At 44.9% G+C, this 14,127-nt stretch overlaps 1 protein-coding gene across 3 annotated transcripts in view; it reads left to right on the top strand.

Moving 5' to 3' along the window:
• The window catches only part of b3galt2 (UDP-Gal:betaGlcNAc beta 1,3-galactosyltransferase, polypeptide 2), a 14,709-nt gene extending 1,304 nt beyond the window's left edge, over positions 1-13,405 (top strand). Inside the window, exons 1-2 of one of the 3 annotated variants that reach the window (XM_076278456.1) lie at positions 6,148-7,143; positions 10,899-13,405. In XM_076278456.1, the coding sequence (XP_076134571.1) occupies positions 11,325-12,653 (1,329 nt within the window). In that variant the 5' untranslated portion in view covers positions 6,148-7,143; positions 10,899-11,324 and the 3' untranslated portion in view covers positions 12,654-13,405. Of the gene's footprint in view, positions 1-6,147; positions 7,144-8,296; positions 8,626-10,898 lie in introns of those variants that run through there. The other 2 variants (XM_076278457.1, XM_076278458.1) reach the window with 2 other exon arrangements.
• Positions 13,406-14,127: the final 722 nt, after the last annotated feature.

The raw sequence follows: 14,127 nt of genomic DNA, 5'->3' as shown, positions 1-14,127 counted from the left end.
AGAGAGAGGTTGTTGTGCGGCCCGCAGGCCAATTTTCAAAACCCAGTGTGGCCCTTGAGCCAAAAAGTTTGCCCACCTCTGTCCTAGGTCCTACAGTTCTCAAGATATTCACAGAGAACTGTGTCTGCCCTACCCTCCTTTCGGGGGGTCCAGTCCAGCGGGGGGGCTACAGATCAAAACGAAAAATGACGGTTCCATGCTATCCATGTGGGGGTACATGCCCACCAAGTTTTGTGTACCCCGGTCTTTCAGTGTCCCGGGAATCCTTGTTGGTGTACGTCACTAAATGTAAACATAAATTATTTTATTGTAAGGCCAACCATGAACGAAAGTACACAAAACTTGGCCTGCATTCGGAGGGTGTCATAATGATCCTACACTTTTAATTTCATGCAGTTTTGACCTTGTCAGCCAGAGATAATGTGATTAAAACACCTAATTTTTTGCTTTTTAATTTTTAACTAGGTGTTGGTGTACGTCACTAAATGTAAACATAAATTATTTTATTGTAAGGCCCCCCATGAACGAAAGTACACAAAACTTGGCATGCATTCGGAGGGTGTCATAATGATCCTACACTTTTAATTTCATGCAGTTTTGACCTTGTCAGCCAGAGATAATGTGATTAAAACACCTCATTTTTTGCTTTTTAATTTTTAACTAGGTGGCGCTATACATGAAATAAGTGGTAATGGGATGGGTTGACATGCCCCCTTAAGACCAACATACATAAAAAAGTTGGACCTCCTAGGCCAGGGGTGGGCAAACTTTTTGGCTCAAGGGCCACACTGGGTTTTGAAAATTGGCCTGCGGGCCGCACAACAACCCCCCCCCCCCCCCCCCCCCACGACACACACATAAAAAAATACATTTTTATAGCCTATAATTTAGTATGAAAAGTATTTCTTTGGAAATATTAATGGCTTAAAAATACTGCTAATTTTATGCTGTTTAACAAATGTATCAATTGTGCACTGTCGCTTTAAGACAGTCACTTTAATTCACGTTTATTTCTCAATGATCTTCTGCCTGCTACGGTATGGCCCTCTCACACTTTTTAAATGGTCAATAGTGGGAACTACTGGTGCCTTCATGATTTCCTTTTAAAAGTTTCTTATAAGAAGGAGATATCAATTATCAACAATGACAAGCCAGCTGGAACCTGCGGCTCTGATCTGATCTCGAGTGCAGACGCGTTCCCAATTAAATGGATCGCATGTTCACGTTAGATCTGCTGCAAAGGAGATACCTAAGAGTTAACTTAGTTTAACATGAAGTTATCTCTATTTAACATGATGTTTTGACATTGACATTGTAAACGTTCTCTAAGGAGAGTGAAAAGCAGTTTGCAGTAAAGCTAACCAATGTCGTCTCTATCGCAGGAAAAAAAAATAGCGAGCAGCCTGATAACCAAATGAAATGCTCAGCAGGCCGGATGAAAGTGCGTGGCGGGCCGGATCCGGCCCGCGGGCCGCAGTTTGCCCACCCCTGTCCAATTTCGTGCAGTTTTGACTATGTTAGGTCACAGATACCTTCAATTACAACACCTCATTTTTACTTTTTTGTGTTTAACTAGGTGGCGCTATACATGAAATGAGTGGTTATGGAATGGGTTGACATGGCCCCTTGAGATCAACATACAAAAAAAAAGGTCCTCCTAAACCCTACGGTTTTCGAGATATTCACAGAAAACTGTGTCTGCCCTACCCTCCTTTCGGGGGTCCAGTCCAGCGGGGGGGCTACAGATCAAAACGAAAAACGATGGTTCCATGCTATCCATGTGGGGTTACATGCCCACCAAGTTTCGTGTACCCCGGTCTTTCAGTGTCCCGGGACTCATTGACTGAAATTTGGGCATGCGAAAAAGAAAAAAAAAAAAAAAAAAAAAAATTCTGACTAAACCTATATGACCGCCGCGCAGCGAAGCGGCGGTCATAATAAATGCTTATAACTAAAGAAAAAGCCCTTAAAACAGTCTAGGGTTCTAAGGGGTTCTTAATTCAGAGCCATGTTACTTACAGTACAGCCAAGTACTTGGAGTGGATATCAGAAAGAAATATCTGCATACAATATTTGTAGTATTTATAATTGTTCTTTAATTTGAATAAGACTGATTAAGGTGCATTATCATAATGTACTTTTTTATAGCATTGGCCTATTTATGGAAAATGTGTTGGAGTGGACAACAAACTGACCTGTGTATCAGTATTGGCTTTACACAATTTATTGCCATTATTAAAATAGGCTATCCTAATCTTTAACATAATAATCAGAATGCTATAATTATACGTTCTCTGGTGGGAATGAAATTAGTTTGGATTTGGGATATATTTTGTGGGTGTGTAAATCCCATTCTCAATTGGCTATAATTAAACACCACGTTATAGACTGGGGATGTACTATCTTGTGTTATTGCAAATACTATGTTGTAATATCAGTATGTATGTATTACATGACTTTGTGTGGCCGTATATGATTACTGGCTGGCTCTGTGTTTGTGATATTGAGACAATAATTTTAATAGCAAACACTGAAGCTGTCGGTGGTGCTAACTGTCAAACTCTTTATCTCACCCACACTCTAACTGTGGACAAGCTTCTATGATTAGGTTATCGTTCCAATTTGCATCATACCCCAAATGCATGTGTTCCACAGCATGCTGTAGGCTACCAAAGTTCATTTAATTATTATAGTGGGGAAGCAGGTGTGAGCATATTCATTCATTCATTCATTCATTCAGTCCTCTTTTCTTTTGCCCTTGTTGAAGACCATTTACTGTAGGTGAGTTTTAGGAGAAGACCATTTAGGTGAGGTTTAGGTGAGTTATATCAGCCAGCCTGCTTCTTCTGTTGCATTGCTTCTGTTTTCACTCTCATGAATGTTTAATTGTTTCCAAAGCAGCAACGCATCATAGTGTATTTGGGCCATCTTTGTCTCTAGTACTTTGCCTGAAAGACAGAGAAACAAAATAGTATCCACCTTAGTGGATTTTTTCCCCACAAATCAAATATCTGTGTTCTTCTGCCTGTCATCACTGTTTATTTGTTTCAGTTCCACTGGGCGCATTATCCCTGGAAACCGGTGGGAGGGATAAATCACACCAATATGAGACATACAGTACTGTAGCTCGCTTTCTCGAGGCGAATGGGAGACAGGCAGCCAGCATAAGCGTCTGTGTTTGCGTGTCTTAGAGGCAGGGACCATGGAGAGCCAAGAGTGCTCGCAAAGCATGTGTGCATTTACATCTCTTCTATTCGCTATACGCCACTGGACGCATTTCCAAGGCCTCCGGGTCAGGTGTGCAAGGGTGTACACACAAACATATGGTGCAGGCTGACGAAACACTGAATAACTATTCAGGTCGCGGTATAAAAAGTGCTGGGTAAACTCAGCCATGTCGACAAGACTGTGTGCAATTCAGGAATGTTCCATCAGAGGGGAGACTAACTGAATCCTGCTTATTGATTAGCACTCCAGGTTGTCATCTTGATTCATGTACAGCTTCCTCTCGCTTTGACTCCATGGGAGTGGCTTCCTTTTGTTTCCACCAGGAATAGCTGGTGTCTGTCTCACTGGTGTGTTATATATCTGCATATAGCACAAATCATACACATCTGCTCATTTATGGGTGTAGCCTGCTGTTGCTATGCTTTAGCTGTATCAGACCAACAGTCAGGACCTTCCCTTGTATGCTCCATCTGCAATAGACTTTTTTACTGCTGTTCTTTGCATAGTTAATACTGTAGGTCATCATCTATCTTTAGATGTCAAATAAAACAAAAGACTCATTTTGAATCTCAAAATGTTTGGGCCATTGATTTACATGGATATCTATATAAATACAGAATATCTGGTGCCTTAATGTGTGGCTCCTGTTAATTTCAAGTTCATTTACTTAGTATGCCTACAGTAGTTGAAATGGAGATAAAAAAATGTGTTATGTTGAAATGATGTCATTGAGAAATTTGATTAGCTCTCATAAGCACTTTGCTGAGCATGATATAATTATCTTGTCATAATGATTGTAAATGAATATTGATAATCATGACTAGTTTGCAATGACAAATCTCCCACAAAACATAATTTATCTTAACACAGGGATATGCTAATGGCTGCACACCTAAAGTACAGAAGTCTGCATGCTGTCTCAGGTTGCTACTCTTCATAGTAGAAAATGGCATTGCACACTGTACAGTGTTCCCTTCTCCTAAGATTATAAGGCACAGTCCCAAGATATATGACAACACTCTCCTGATGGTTCCTTCAGTCTGTGACCTGATATGATTTATGAATAAGTACATTTAATCGTATAACAGTACAGAGAGCAAAATGTCTGCTTTGAGAATTGTGCTGGTTTCTGGATGCCTTCCTCTGAGTTGCTGACATTAAAAGGCTCAGGCTTTGAAGAGGGGTGATGAAGAGTTAATGATACAGTCTCAGGTCACAGGGTTTTTCACTGACATTCATAGACCTTCAGCAATTGAACAATTTTTCAACACATTTCTGCCACTGACCCCCCCACCCCACAACCTACCCCTGTTCACCACATCTCTCCCTCTCCCCGCTGAAATTTAACAATTTGCTAGTGCTCCTCTACCATGGACCACCCTCTCACTCACCAGAAAGAAAAAGACAGAATATCACAAATTCTCAACACTTTCCTGCTATTTGGGTCCTGGCTTTTCTCACAGACTATCATGATTTTACCGGCCTGCTCTCGAGCTCTTCGGTAATGCTTGGAGCCATGCCGATTGCAGTGTGGGAGATGGAGATGACGGAGGGTTTGTGCAGAAAGCTTGACATGCAGACTGCCTAATGCTGTTTCAACAGAGCACTTTGGAAATGCACTGGTTCACAGGGACAGCAAGGTTACATGCCAAGAGAGAAACCCTTGCATAATCTTGCAGCTCAAAGCAACTGTAATTTCCCCAAGGAGAAGTACACTTTGTTTCTCTATCTTTCATCTAGCCCAAGGACTCTTAGACACCTTGGTTAGATTGGTGATTTCCATGGCTACAGTTCAAACGAAGGAAGGAAATTTGTCCTGGCTTTAGATGATATAACATTTCTGTGTTATTCATTCTCTCGGTTTCATTCTCTCACCTGCTGTATGAGTGTGTGTGTGTGTGTATGTATTGTGTGTGCGTGTATGTGTATGTGTGTGTGGTTCTTCAGTGCGCAAACAATTAATGATGACAATTTGCATTTCGATACGCATCTCTTCCCAGAGCAAGCCAAGCCAGACGTTTAGGAAGTCGTATCTTTAATAGATGTCACCCGATATTAATGTGCAGACACCGATTCTAACCTGGCAGCCAGAGGGGAATCAATCACCCCCCCTGAATGTTACTCTCCTCTGACAAATATGCTGGTGCCTGCCAGATAGCCGAGCTAATGGCCTCCAAAGTATTTCTGTCAACGGGAGACCCGCCATTAATTATTCAATCTCCTGAGCTTCCGAACTGCTGTGATATCTTACAATATTTACAATGTGCCTACGCCTTGGAGACGCGGCTAGTCGCGCAACGTGCAACCGAACCCCCACAACTGGAACTGGCTGGGGCTTTTTCACAGGGGAGTCCATTTTCATACACTGACCTTGCATGTCACACATGTTTGGAATCTTGAGAGCGGTGTATTGGGGTTAGCCCACAGAGATATCCAGAACACCTACAAGTGACTCTTGGCTTGTTCTCCTTGTTTATTATTAGTCCAAACTGATTTGGCTTTACAGTGAGCAAGGTGTATGTCAGTAATATGGGTCATTATTTATTTATTTTATTTTTTTCGATTTTCGTCGTGACAAGGTGAAATACTCTATCTCTAATTACAAGAGACTTAACACCACTGATACTCCAGCACCCTCTCTATATTTTATAACAGACAAAAGCATCAGCATTAGAAGCCTATAAAACCCCTATATTTAGTTCTGCAAGTCTTTCATTTTTTGACAGCAATTCTTTGTCACAATAAAATAAACATGTTTTTATTTTATGTTATTTTCCACAAATACTTGAGACAATATGCTCAATAGATGATCAGGGCAGACTTCCTTCATCTGACCACATGTGCTACCTCTCTCTCTCTCTCTCTCCTTCTTCTTCTTCTTCTTCTTCTTCTTCTTCTTCTCTCTGTCTCTCCCTCTCTCTTTTTTTCCTAATCTCTCCCACACTTCTGTCCCTGCCTCTCTTCCCCCGCTTGCATTATGCGACCATCGAGTTAAATTCCTTTTCTCTTTTTTCCCTCTTTCCTTCACAGAGAGGGGTTGGGGGTGGGAGTGAATCTAAATGGGTCACGTGGGATCCCCTGCTAAGTAGGCTGTGACGTCGGCTCCCCCAGTCACTAGAGCCGGAGTCTGTCAGCAGCTGGTTTTTTCCCAGCCCCTCTCCCACCAGAGGAGGAGAGAGAAGAGGAGGGAGAAGGAAGCCCTTCCCTTTGGCCAGCCCCGAACCAAAACAGAGGAGCCGTTTTTCTTTTGTGCCACAGTCAAGCTGTTTTGTTTTTATTCTGTTTCCTTTTTTGTTTCTTCCTTTTAGCTGGGAGGAAAAAAGGGACTAGGCAATACAACCATCTTTAACATCAGTGCTGAGGCTGCTTTTGCCTGCTGCTAGTTCTGCTGACTGCCTTGCTTGTCTGTCTGGAGAGAGATTAATATCAGATGCGCACTGCACACAAACTGGGGAGAGGGGCAGAGAGAGAAAGGAAGGATGCTGAAGTTTTTTCCCCCTCATTTTCTGCACTTATTTTTACCCTTATCGTTTTCCTTCTGGGAAAGACGGAGCGAGATAGGGAGGGATTGACCATGCTGGCCGAGACGGAGTAGAAGTAGAAGAAGTGCGAGCTCATAGGCAACCAGGAGGCAATCAAAGCAAGCGAGTGCACAGGAAATGATCGCCCCGGATAGAGTGTAGCAGATGGACGAGCTTGTACGCCAAGACTGATGCATGCAGGATCAAGCCGCTGCTGATGTGTGCTGATGATTAGGGGAAAGGGGAAAGGAGCACATTATCCCAGATTAATCTTTTTTCATTTCCAGCGGTAGTGGAAGAGAAGAGGGAGGGGGGGGTTGGGGAGATGGCGTGCGGACTGTGTCGACAGACGGCTCCAACATCAGATCACTTTGACTGCTTGCCACGAATGGAGGTAGGTTTCTTCTTAGCTCTCTTTCCTTCATTTGTTCCTTGCCTTCATGCTTTTCAGTTTCTACTGTGTGTTTTGGAGATTCCCCTGTATCCTCCCACCCCCCTCCCAAAAAGAAAGGGGGGGGGAAAGAACACCAAGTACTGCAAATTGTACCAGCATGGCAAGGAAGACCAGATCAATCCACTTCAATTAGCGTTGTCACCCATCATGTCCGTCTCTTGGCTTATTCACTCCTCCGCTTCTGCTGTTGTAGATCAGTTGTTTTTGTCAGCTGCTTAGAGTTCACCCTCCAAAGCACACACAGGAAGTGACAGGGGGAAGGGAGTCTTATTAAAAGAGAAGTTAGTTTGAAGAGTGTTGGCCACTGGAAAGTAACATGGGAGCAGCGCTGTCCAAAACCAGGGAAAAATATCAATCAAGCCCCAAATCCACTGTACCTAATCTGGAGCTCTTATCTCAAACCCTTATGCAACGTGATGAGGGCATGTATTAGTGAGGCTGTGTGGCGTGTGAATGTTCCAGGCATACAGTAAATAAAACAAATCCCATCCCTGGCTGAAAAGCTCATGTCAGAGGCTCTGATGACTTGCCCTACTTCTGCCTGGCCCTCGGGCAATGAAAAATGGAGACACCTCGGCCAGCCTTGTGACATTAGTCGACTGCGAGTCTCAGCACGGCTCCCCGAGAGATCATGCGGTTCGTGGCAAAGGGGGGAGATGGATGAGTGTGTAGTTTGTGAGTGCGTCACATTCTACTTTCATTTCCTCAAATCTTCCATGAAAGCTGACCAAATAAGTTAAACAAAACCTGGCAAAATAAGTTAATACATTACCAAGACAGTTTTAGCACGTCTCTACCGCATATCCCTGTGTGTACAAAGAAATAATCCTGTTAGAAACTAAAATTCCTATTTTAATATAATGCACCATGCTATATGTGACCGTAGACTCAACAGGCTATACATCTATATAGGTTCACACCCTCAAACACATGGAGAACTTCACCGTTCATCACCCAATGTTCTGAGTCCAGAATAAACAGGGTGGTCAGTGAAGCTCTCTCTGTGTAGTGAAGCTAGTGAAGCTCCTGTCTGCACTATACTCCCCTGACCAGCTTGACATCTGAAAGTGCTGATGAAATATGTACATAATGTCCCTCCTCTAAGAACAGCTGAAGTAAAGTAATCAGTTAGCAACAGCGGTTTCAAAATAGAATTTCCTAGTTTTGATCTCTCAGTCACATCTTAGAGGCAGTGGCACTGCCACTGTGTAATGGAATATTCAGCTCCTCGGGCACACATTGAAGAATGGGGTCTGTAGTAAGGCCATGTCGGTGTGCTCTCACTCATTGGCGCTGAGAGAGCAGGGGAGCTTGGTAGCTGTGCTCGAAACCGGCAGCTTGTTTGGGGGGAAGAGTGAGTCCTCGCGAAAGGTTGAGCTACAAAAACCCTGTGCCTGCTACAGATGAGTACATTAGTTGTCGGTAAACCATTCTAATCCTATTTACATCTCATCCTGTCTGTCTAAGATGTCAACATTGTGAATTTCTTAGTTAGTCTTCTAGTCAGGACCCAAAAGACCCAGGCTAATTTGGTATTTCTCATGGGTTTCATTTTTAAATACAAGCTATATAAGCATACAGGGTTATACCACTTGCATAGATGATAAATGTTGTAGTAATGATACAAATGAAACAGTAGCTAAATAATGTGGATCAAAGACATTACATTAATGGGAATAAGTCTATGACTCCTGAGTGCACAAATTCACTCTACATGTCAATTACAAAGTAGTCCTCAGGATGAGTTTAACTGCATGACAACAAGGAAGTATCGAGGAAAAATCACTTCTATTTTCATATTTTCTATTTATTTTTTTCTGAATAGATATTGTTTTATTTATTTTTTTCAAAATTAATGTCAGTAGCATAGTCCCACACCAAAAGGCCTGGTTTTCTGCATTGTGCATCCGTGTCACATTTATTGTGACTCCAGGTGTTTCGCTTGCATATGTCTAATGATATCATGTAGCTTCTCTAATTATTGACCGCTGTGGCATCTCCCTGTCTCTTAATTAGACTAACTATTAAATTAATCCTGGAGGAACAGACACTGATGCGTGTAGCAGGAGATGGCTAAATGGAGGGGAAACGCATTTGATTGAGAAATATAATCAGATTTTCATGCATGCCACAACGGATGTATGTGACCATTTGCAGATATTTTAGACAATAGTAAATTGAAGCACAGGGAAGGAGGGAGAGGGTTGGAGAGAGGTGTGGGGGTGGGATGGTTTGTCACATATCTGTATACATTCTCCGGGATGTCTGATAATTGGATCTTATGCCGCAGACAACAGAAATCTTTCCGGCTCAGTTCTGAAGAGTATTAACCTTTAAAGCAGAGCCAGCCACTGCTCTTTCCATTTCCCTGTAATTGCTCGTGCTGAAGAAGCACGTTCTGCTGAAAAGGTTATCACACTCTGGTCCAGTCGTCGTCATTTACTTATGAAATGAGCATTTCAGATACATTTGGATGGGAGGGGGGCAAATAGAATTGCCAGTCGCTCCAATATCCAATACTCTGTTTCCAACATTTTATATGCTGTGGAGAGAATAAAACAACAAGTAAACAAAATCTCACAGTATTTGACTAGAAGGCCAAAAAGAAAGCTACAAATCCAGATAATTGCCACAATGATTGAGGAAACAACCACAAATCTAAATTGTTAATTATGTGGCTACGCTAAAAATATGTCAGAGAAAAATGAAAAGGTAATTTCAGCAACAAAGAAGCACAGTGAAACAAATAAGGGTGTGGAGTGTGTGAAAAAGAGGCACACAAGCGAGCAGTCACGGAAGGCAGGCAGGAAGTGTCTGGCTGGCTCCAAGCCTGGCCTCCTCTGTGGTTCTGTGGCGATAAGTTAAAGGTGGTAGGTGAGTGCTGGGTGAGAGCCGTTATCTCCGGATGCTGGAAGTGGATCCTGCAATGCTGCTTGCTGGACCCTGAAAATTCATTTTGATGGCTGGCGTCTCCTTGTCGGTAGCCCCGAGGTTCAGGGGGGGGGCTGGAGGGGGTGTAGCGAGGCAGGAGGGAGGGGAACGAATGTGTGGGTGGAAGGTAGAAACGGTTGGGGAACCATGTGGGGTGGGGCGGGGGAGGGTGGAGGGTGTTGATGGCCTCCGCATCAACACTGAACGACCAGAACATCGTGTTGTGCAAACCTGCAATTTAGATTTCCGCCCAGAGCAGCCGTTGCTCACACAAGCGCTCTCTGTGTGTTCCCTTTTTTCCTCTGCACAACTCCGGCACAGCTGTAACATTTCACACTCATTTCCTTTTAAAGATCCACACTGAAGGGTCTGTGAAAGATGATAAGCAGCGCGTGTGTATGTGTGTGTGTGTGTGTGTGTGTGTGTGCACATCCAAGCACACTAATTACAAAATGCCACAAGAAAGGATGCAGGAGGGAAATTATGTACTTTCCATCAACGTGACAGAATATAGTTTCTTAAGTCGAGGCAACCGCATCCATGACATCAGTGTTAACTAGCACCTTGCTGTACATGCTGAGTGATGGGAACATCTTTAATTAGACCACTTCTTTCTTTTTTTTGTGGATTTAATTAAACCCTTGCTGATATAGTTTTATAGTAACGAAATAGCCACATATCACACTTTGTGAGTCATCTTGTGAATACGGATGACAGTTCTGTGCCGACAGTCACTGCAAATGTTTCCTTCTTCTCCTCCCCAGATAACGAAGACACTCGTCTGACGGTGGAGCGCGCGCGAGAGAGAGCGAACAAGCGAGCAAGCAAGAGAGAGAGAGAGAGAGAGAGAGGCAGTAAGGCGGAGGGAGCCAAGGAGACAACTGTCCCTCAGAGGAAGACGCTGTTGCGTGTCCCCCCTGCAGCATGTATGCCTGCCACTCTCCACAGCATCAGCCACAGCGGCACTTCCTGGCAGTTCTCATGACCAGCGTGTCACTTCCCTCCTAGCTCCACCAGTGGCGGGGCGGGGTGGAGTGGAGCAGGGCGGCGAAAGCGCGGGGGCTGAGGGAGCCCTGAGACCGACTCATCTGCCAGCAGAGATAACCCTCGGGCTGTTTTTCGCGATCGCGCATGTTTGACGCGATTAGATGTGACCGCCACGTTTTGCCACAGCGGTCCCTTAGTGCACCATGCAGTGGCGACGGCGGCAGCACTGCTGCCTGGCCAAGATGACCTGGAGCTGCAAGCGCTCGCTCTTCCGCACCCACGTAGTGGGGCTGCTGTCGCTGGCCTCGCTCTCGGCCACCGTGCTCTTCCTCAGCCAACAGGACTGGCTGCCGGGCCACGCGGGCCTCCGGGAGAACCCTGTGGCCTACACGGTGCAGCAGCAGCATGCCAGCGGCTTCACGCGCCCACGCAGTGACGCCAACCAGAGCGCGCTGCGCAGCGTCTGGAGGTGGGAGACGGGCTACGCCGCGCCGCCCAAGCCCCCGGCCAACCTGAGCAGCCACCCGGCCGCAGAGCCCCTGCCCTTGGCCGCCGAGCTGAGCCTAGAGGACTCGCTGAGCACCAACAGCAGCCTGCAGGGAGAGATGGGCGTGGGCGGGAGGCTGGCGGCGCAGCCGTACCGCTACATCCTCAACGAGCCGCACAAGTGCCGCGACGGCGCCGCGCCCTTCCTGGTGCTGCTGATCGCCGCAGAGCCGGGCCAGGCAGATGCCCGCAACGCCATCCGGCAGACATGGGGGAATGAGAGTGTGACGGCGGCAGCCGGCCTGGGCTTCGTGCGGCTCTTCCTGCTGGGCGTAATGGGCTCCAGTCAGTCCGAGGCACACATCCAGCGCGCCATTGAGGACGAGAGCCGGCAGTTCCACGACATTATCCAGCAGGAGTACCTGGACACTTACTATAACCTGACCATCAAGACACTAATGGGCATGAACTGGGTGGCCACGCACTGCCCACACGCCAGCTACGTGATGAAGACGGACAGTGACATGTTTGTCAACACCGAGTATCTCATCCAGAAGCTCCTCAAGCCCGACCTGCCGCCCAGGAGGATCTATTTCACCGGCTACCTGATGCGGGGCTACGCACCCAACCGCAACAAGGACAGCAAGTGGTACATGCCCTCCGAACTGTACTCCAGCGAGAGGTACCCCATCTTCTGCTCGGGAACGGGCTATGTGTTCTCGGGGGACCTGGCGGAGAAGATCTACCAGGCCTCCCTGAGCATCCGCCGGCTGCACCTGGAGGATGTGTACGTAGGGATCTGCCTGGCCAAGCTGCGTATCGACCCCACGCCACCGCCCAACGAGTTCCTCTTCAACCACTGGCGCGTGTCGTACTCCAGCTGCAAGTACAGCCATCTCATCACCTCTCACCAGTTTCAGCCCAATGAACTTATCAAGTACTGGAACCACCTGCAAAGCAACAAGCACAACGCATGCGTCAACATGGCCAAGGAAAAGAATGCACGCTATCGCCACCGGAGGCTGCATTCAGATAGGTTCTTATGATAACTGGCGGCAGGGTCAGAATTGGCAGAGTTCACAAAGGTCAGAGGTCAAATACAGAATAGAAAAAAGGTGACATGTTTTTCTTCAAGCTCAGCACCCCACTGAATAGGCAACAGCACAGTGTTTTTGGTATTGTGTACAGTCGACTAAAACTATTTTTTTAATTTGAGACAGATGTTATGTATTGTGAATCTGTAACTCTTTTTAAAAGGGCAGTGTAATACATGTGCAATATTGAGCATGCACAAAAACAAAAGGAAAGAAATGTATATAACTATATAAATATATCTAAATATATCTACAATGGTGGTTTTAATCATATCAGGTGCCAACAAGGATATTTGTGGTGAGGTTGTCAATATTTTCCTGGAAATTTTAATTTGGTCTGTGCACAGTTATACCACACTGGGTCCAATTTGATTGAGTTTACTTGTTTTGGCTTACTAAAAAAGCGAAAAAGATAATTGCATGAAAAGGGGATATACCCTTCTGCAACCACTTCTCGTGTGTGACATTCCAAAAGCAGGACCCAAGGTTGTTTCCTAAACTGCCCAGAACACACCAAATGATCGTTTACCTGAAAAACTACATGGTCAAATCGTTATTATACACAGTATTTAAACACAGAGTGTATTGTTCTATACCAATGCTGTCAGATATATTATATTGAGATTGTATTTTTCAGAGCTTTACATTTGCACTCGGGGTAGTGTGAAGTGAGAAATATTGATTAAATGTATTTCCTCCACTGTTGTTTCTGTGGTTTGCACTCATTTGAAACGGACAGGGTTTTACTGCAATGGCACAACGCAGTGTTTCAGGCGTAACAAAATGTGATGCAACACATTATCAGAGGGAGGCACACACACCATGAACACGCAGAGAAAATGAGCCGACCATGGAACAGCTCCAGTCATGGTCATCTGCAGATCTGGAGTAGTCCTTAGCTGTGTGTTTGTTCTTCCTCATGAGAGCCTAATCAAATAACTGAAAAACTCCTAAACACTATATATCGGCGTGTGCACAAACGGACACAGTCTGGTGCGGAAATCTCACATTTGTGTCTTTGTTCTCCAGAGCACATGATGCAAGAGTATGCAGTGTTTTCGTTTCTGTTTGAGTTTGTGTTTTATGCTGAGACAGAGAAGTTCATATGGCCTTGACTTCCTGGTCGTAAAGAAAATACTGAAAATGCTTCAGGAACCGGAAAGATTCATATGACACAACAAAATTCTTCAAGTTCCATAAGCAACAGTTTATTAGTAGGCTGACAGATGTCCACACTGGTGAGAGAAAGTCATCTGTGCTTCTGTGTCAGTTCACATCGTCAATATAAGAAACAGTCAAAGCAGGCAGAAGAGTTTCCTTCTCAAACTTTTCACCAAAAGAGGGAGGTCTTTATTCAAATTCAAATTTAAAAAAAAATGTCATGGGCCTGATATTTCCAATCGTAGTTTGATCCTATTTGTGAAGA

The sequence above is a fragment of the Alosa pseudoharengus genome, unplaced genomic scaffold (genome assembly GCF_046254945.1).
Source record: "Alosa pseudoharengus isolate Yale_2024_CS ecotype anadromous, Long Island Sound unplaced genomic scaffold, YU_APseudo_1.1 YU_APseudo_1.1_scf_11, whole genome shotgun sequence".
In the NCBI taxonomy this organism is placed as follows: Eukaryota; Metazoa; Chordata; class Actinopteri; order Clupeiformes; family Clupeidae; genus Alosa; species Alosa pseudoharengus.
This window is presented reverse-complemented; position numbering and strand designations above follow the sequence as displayed.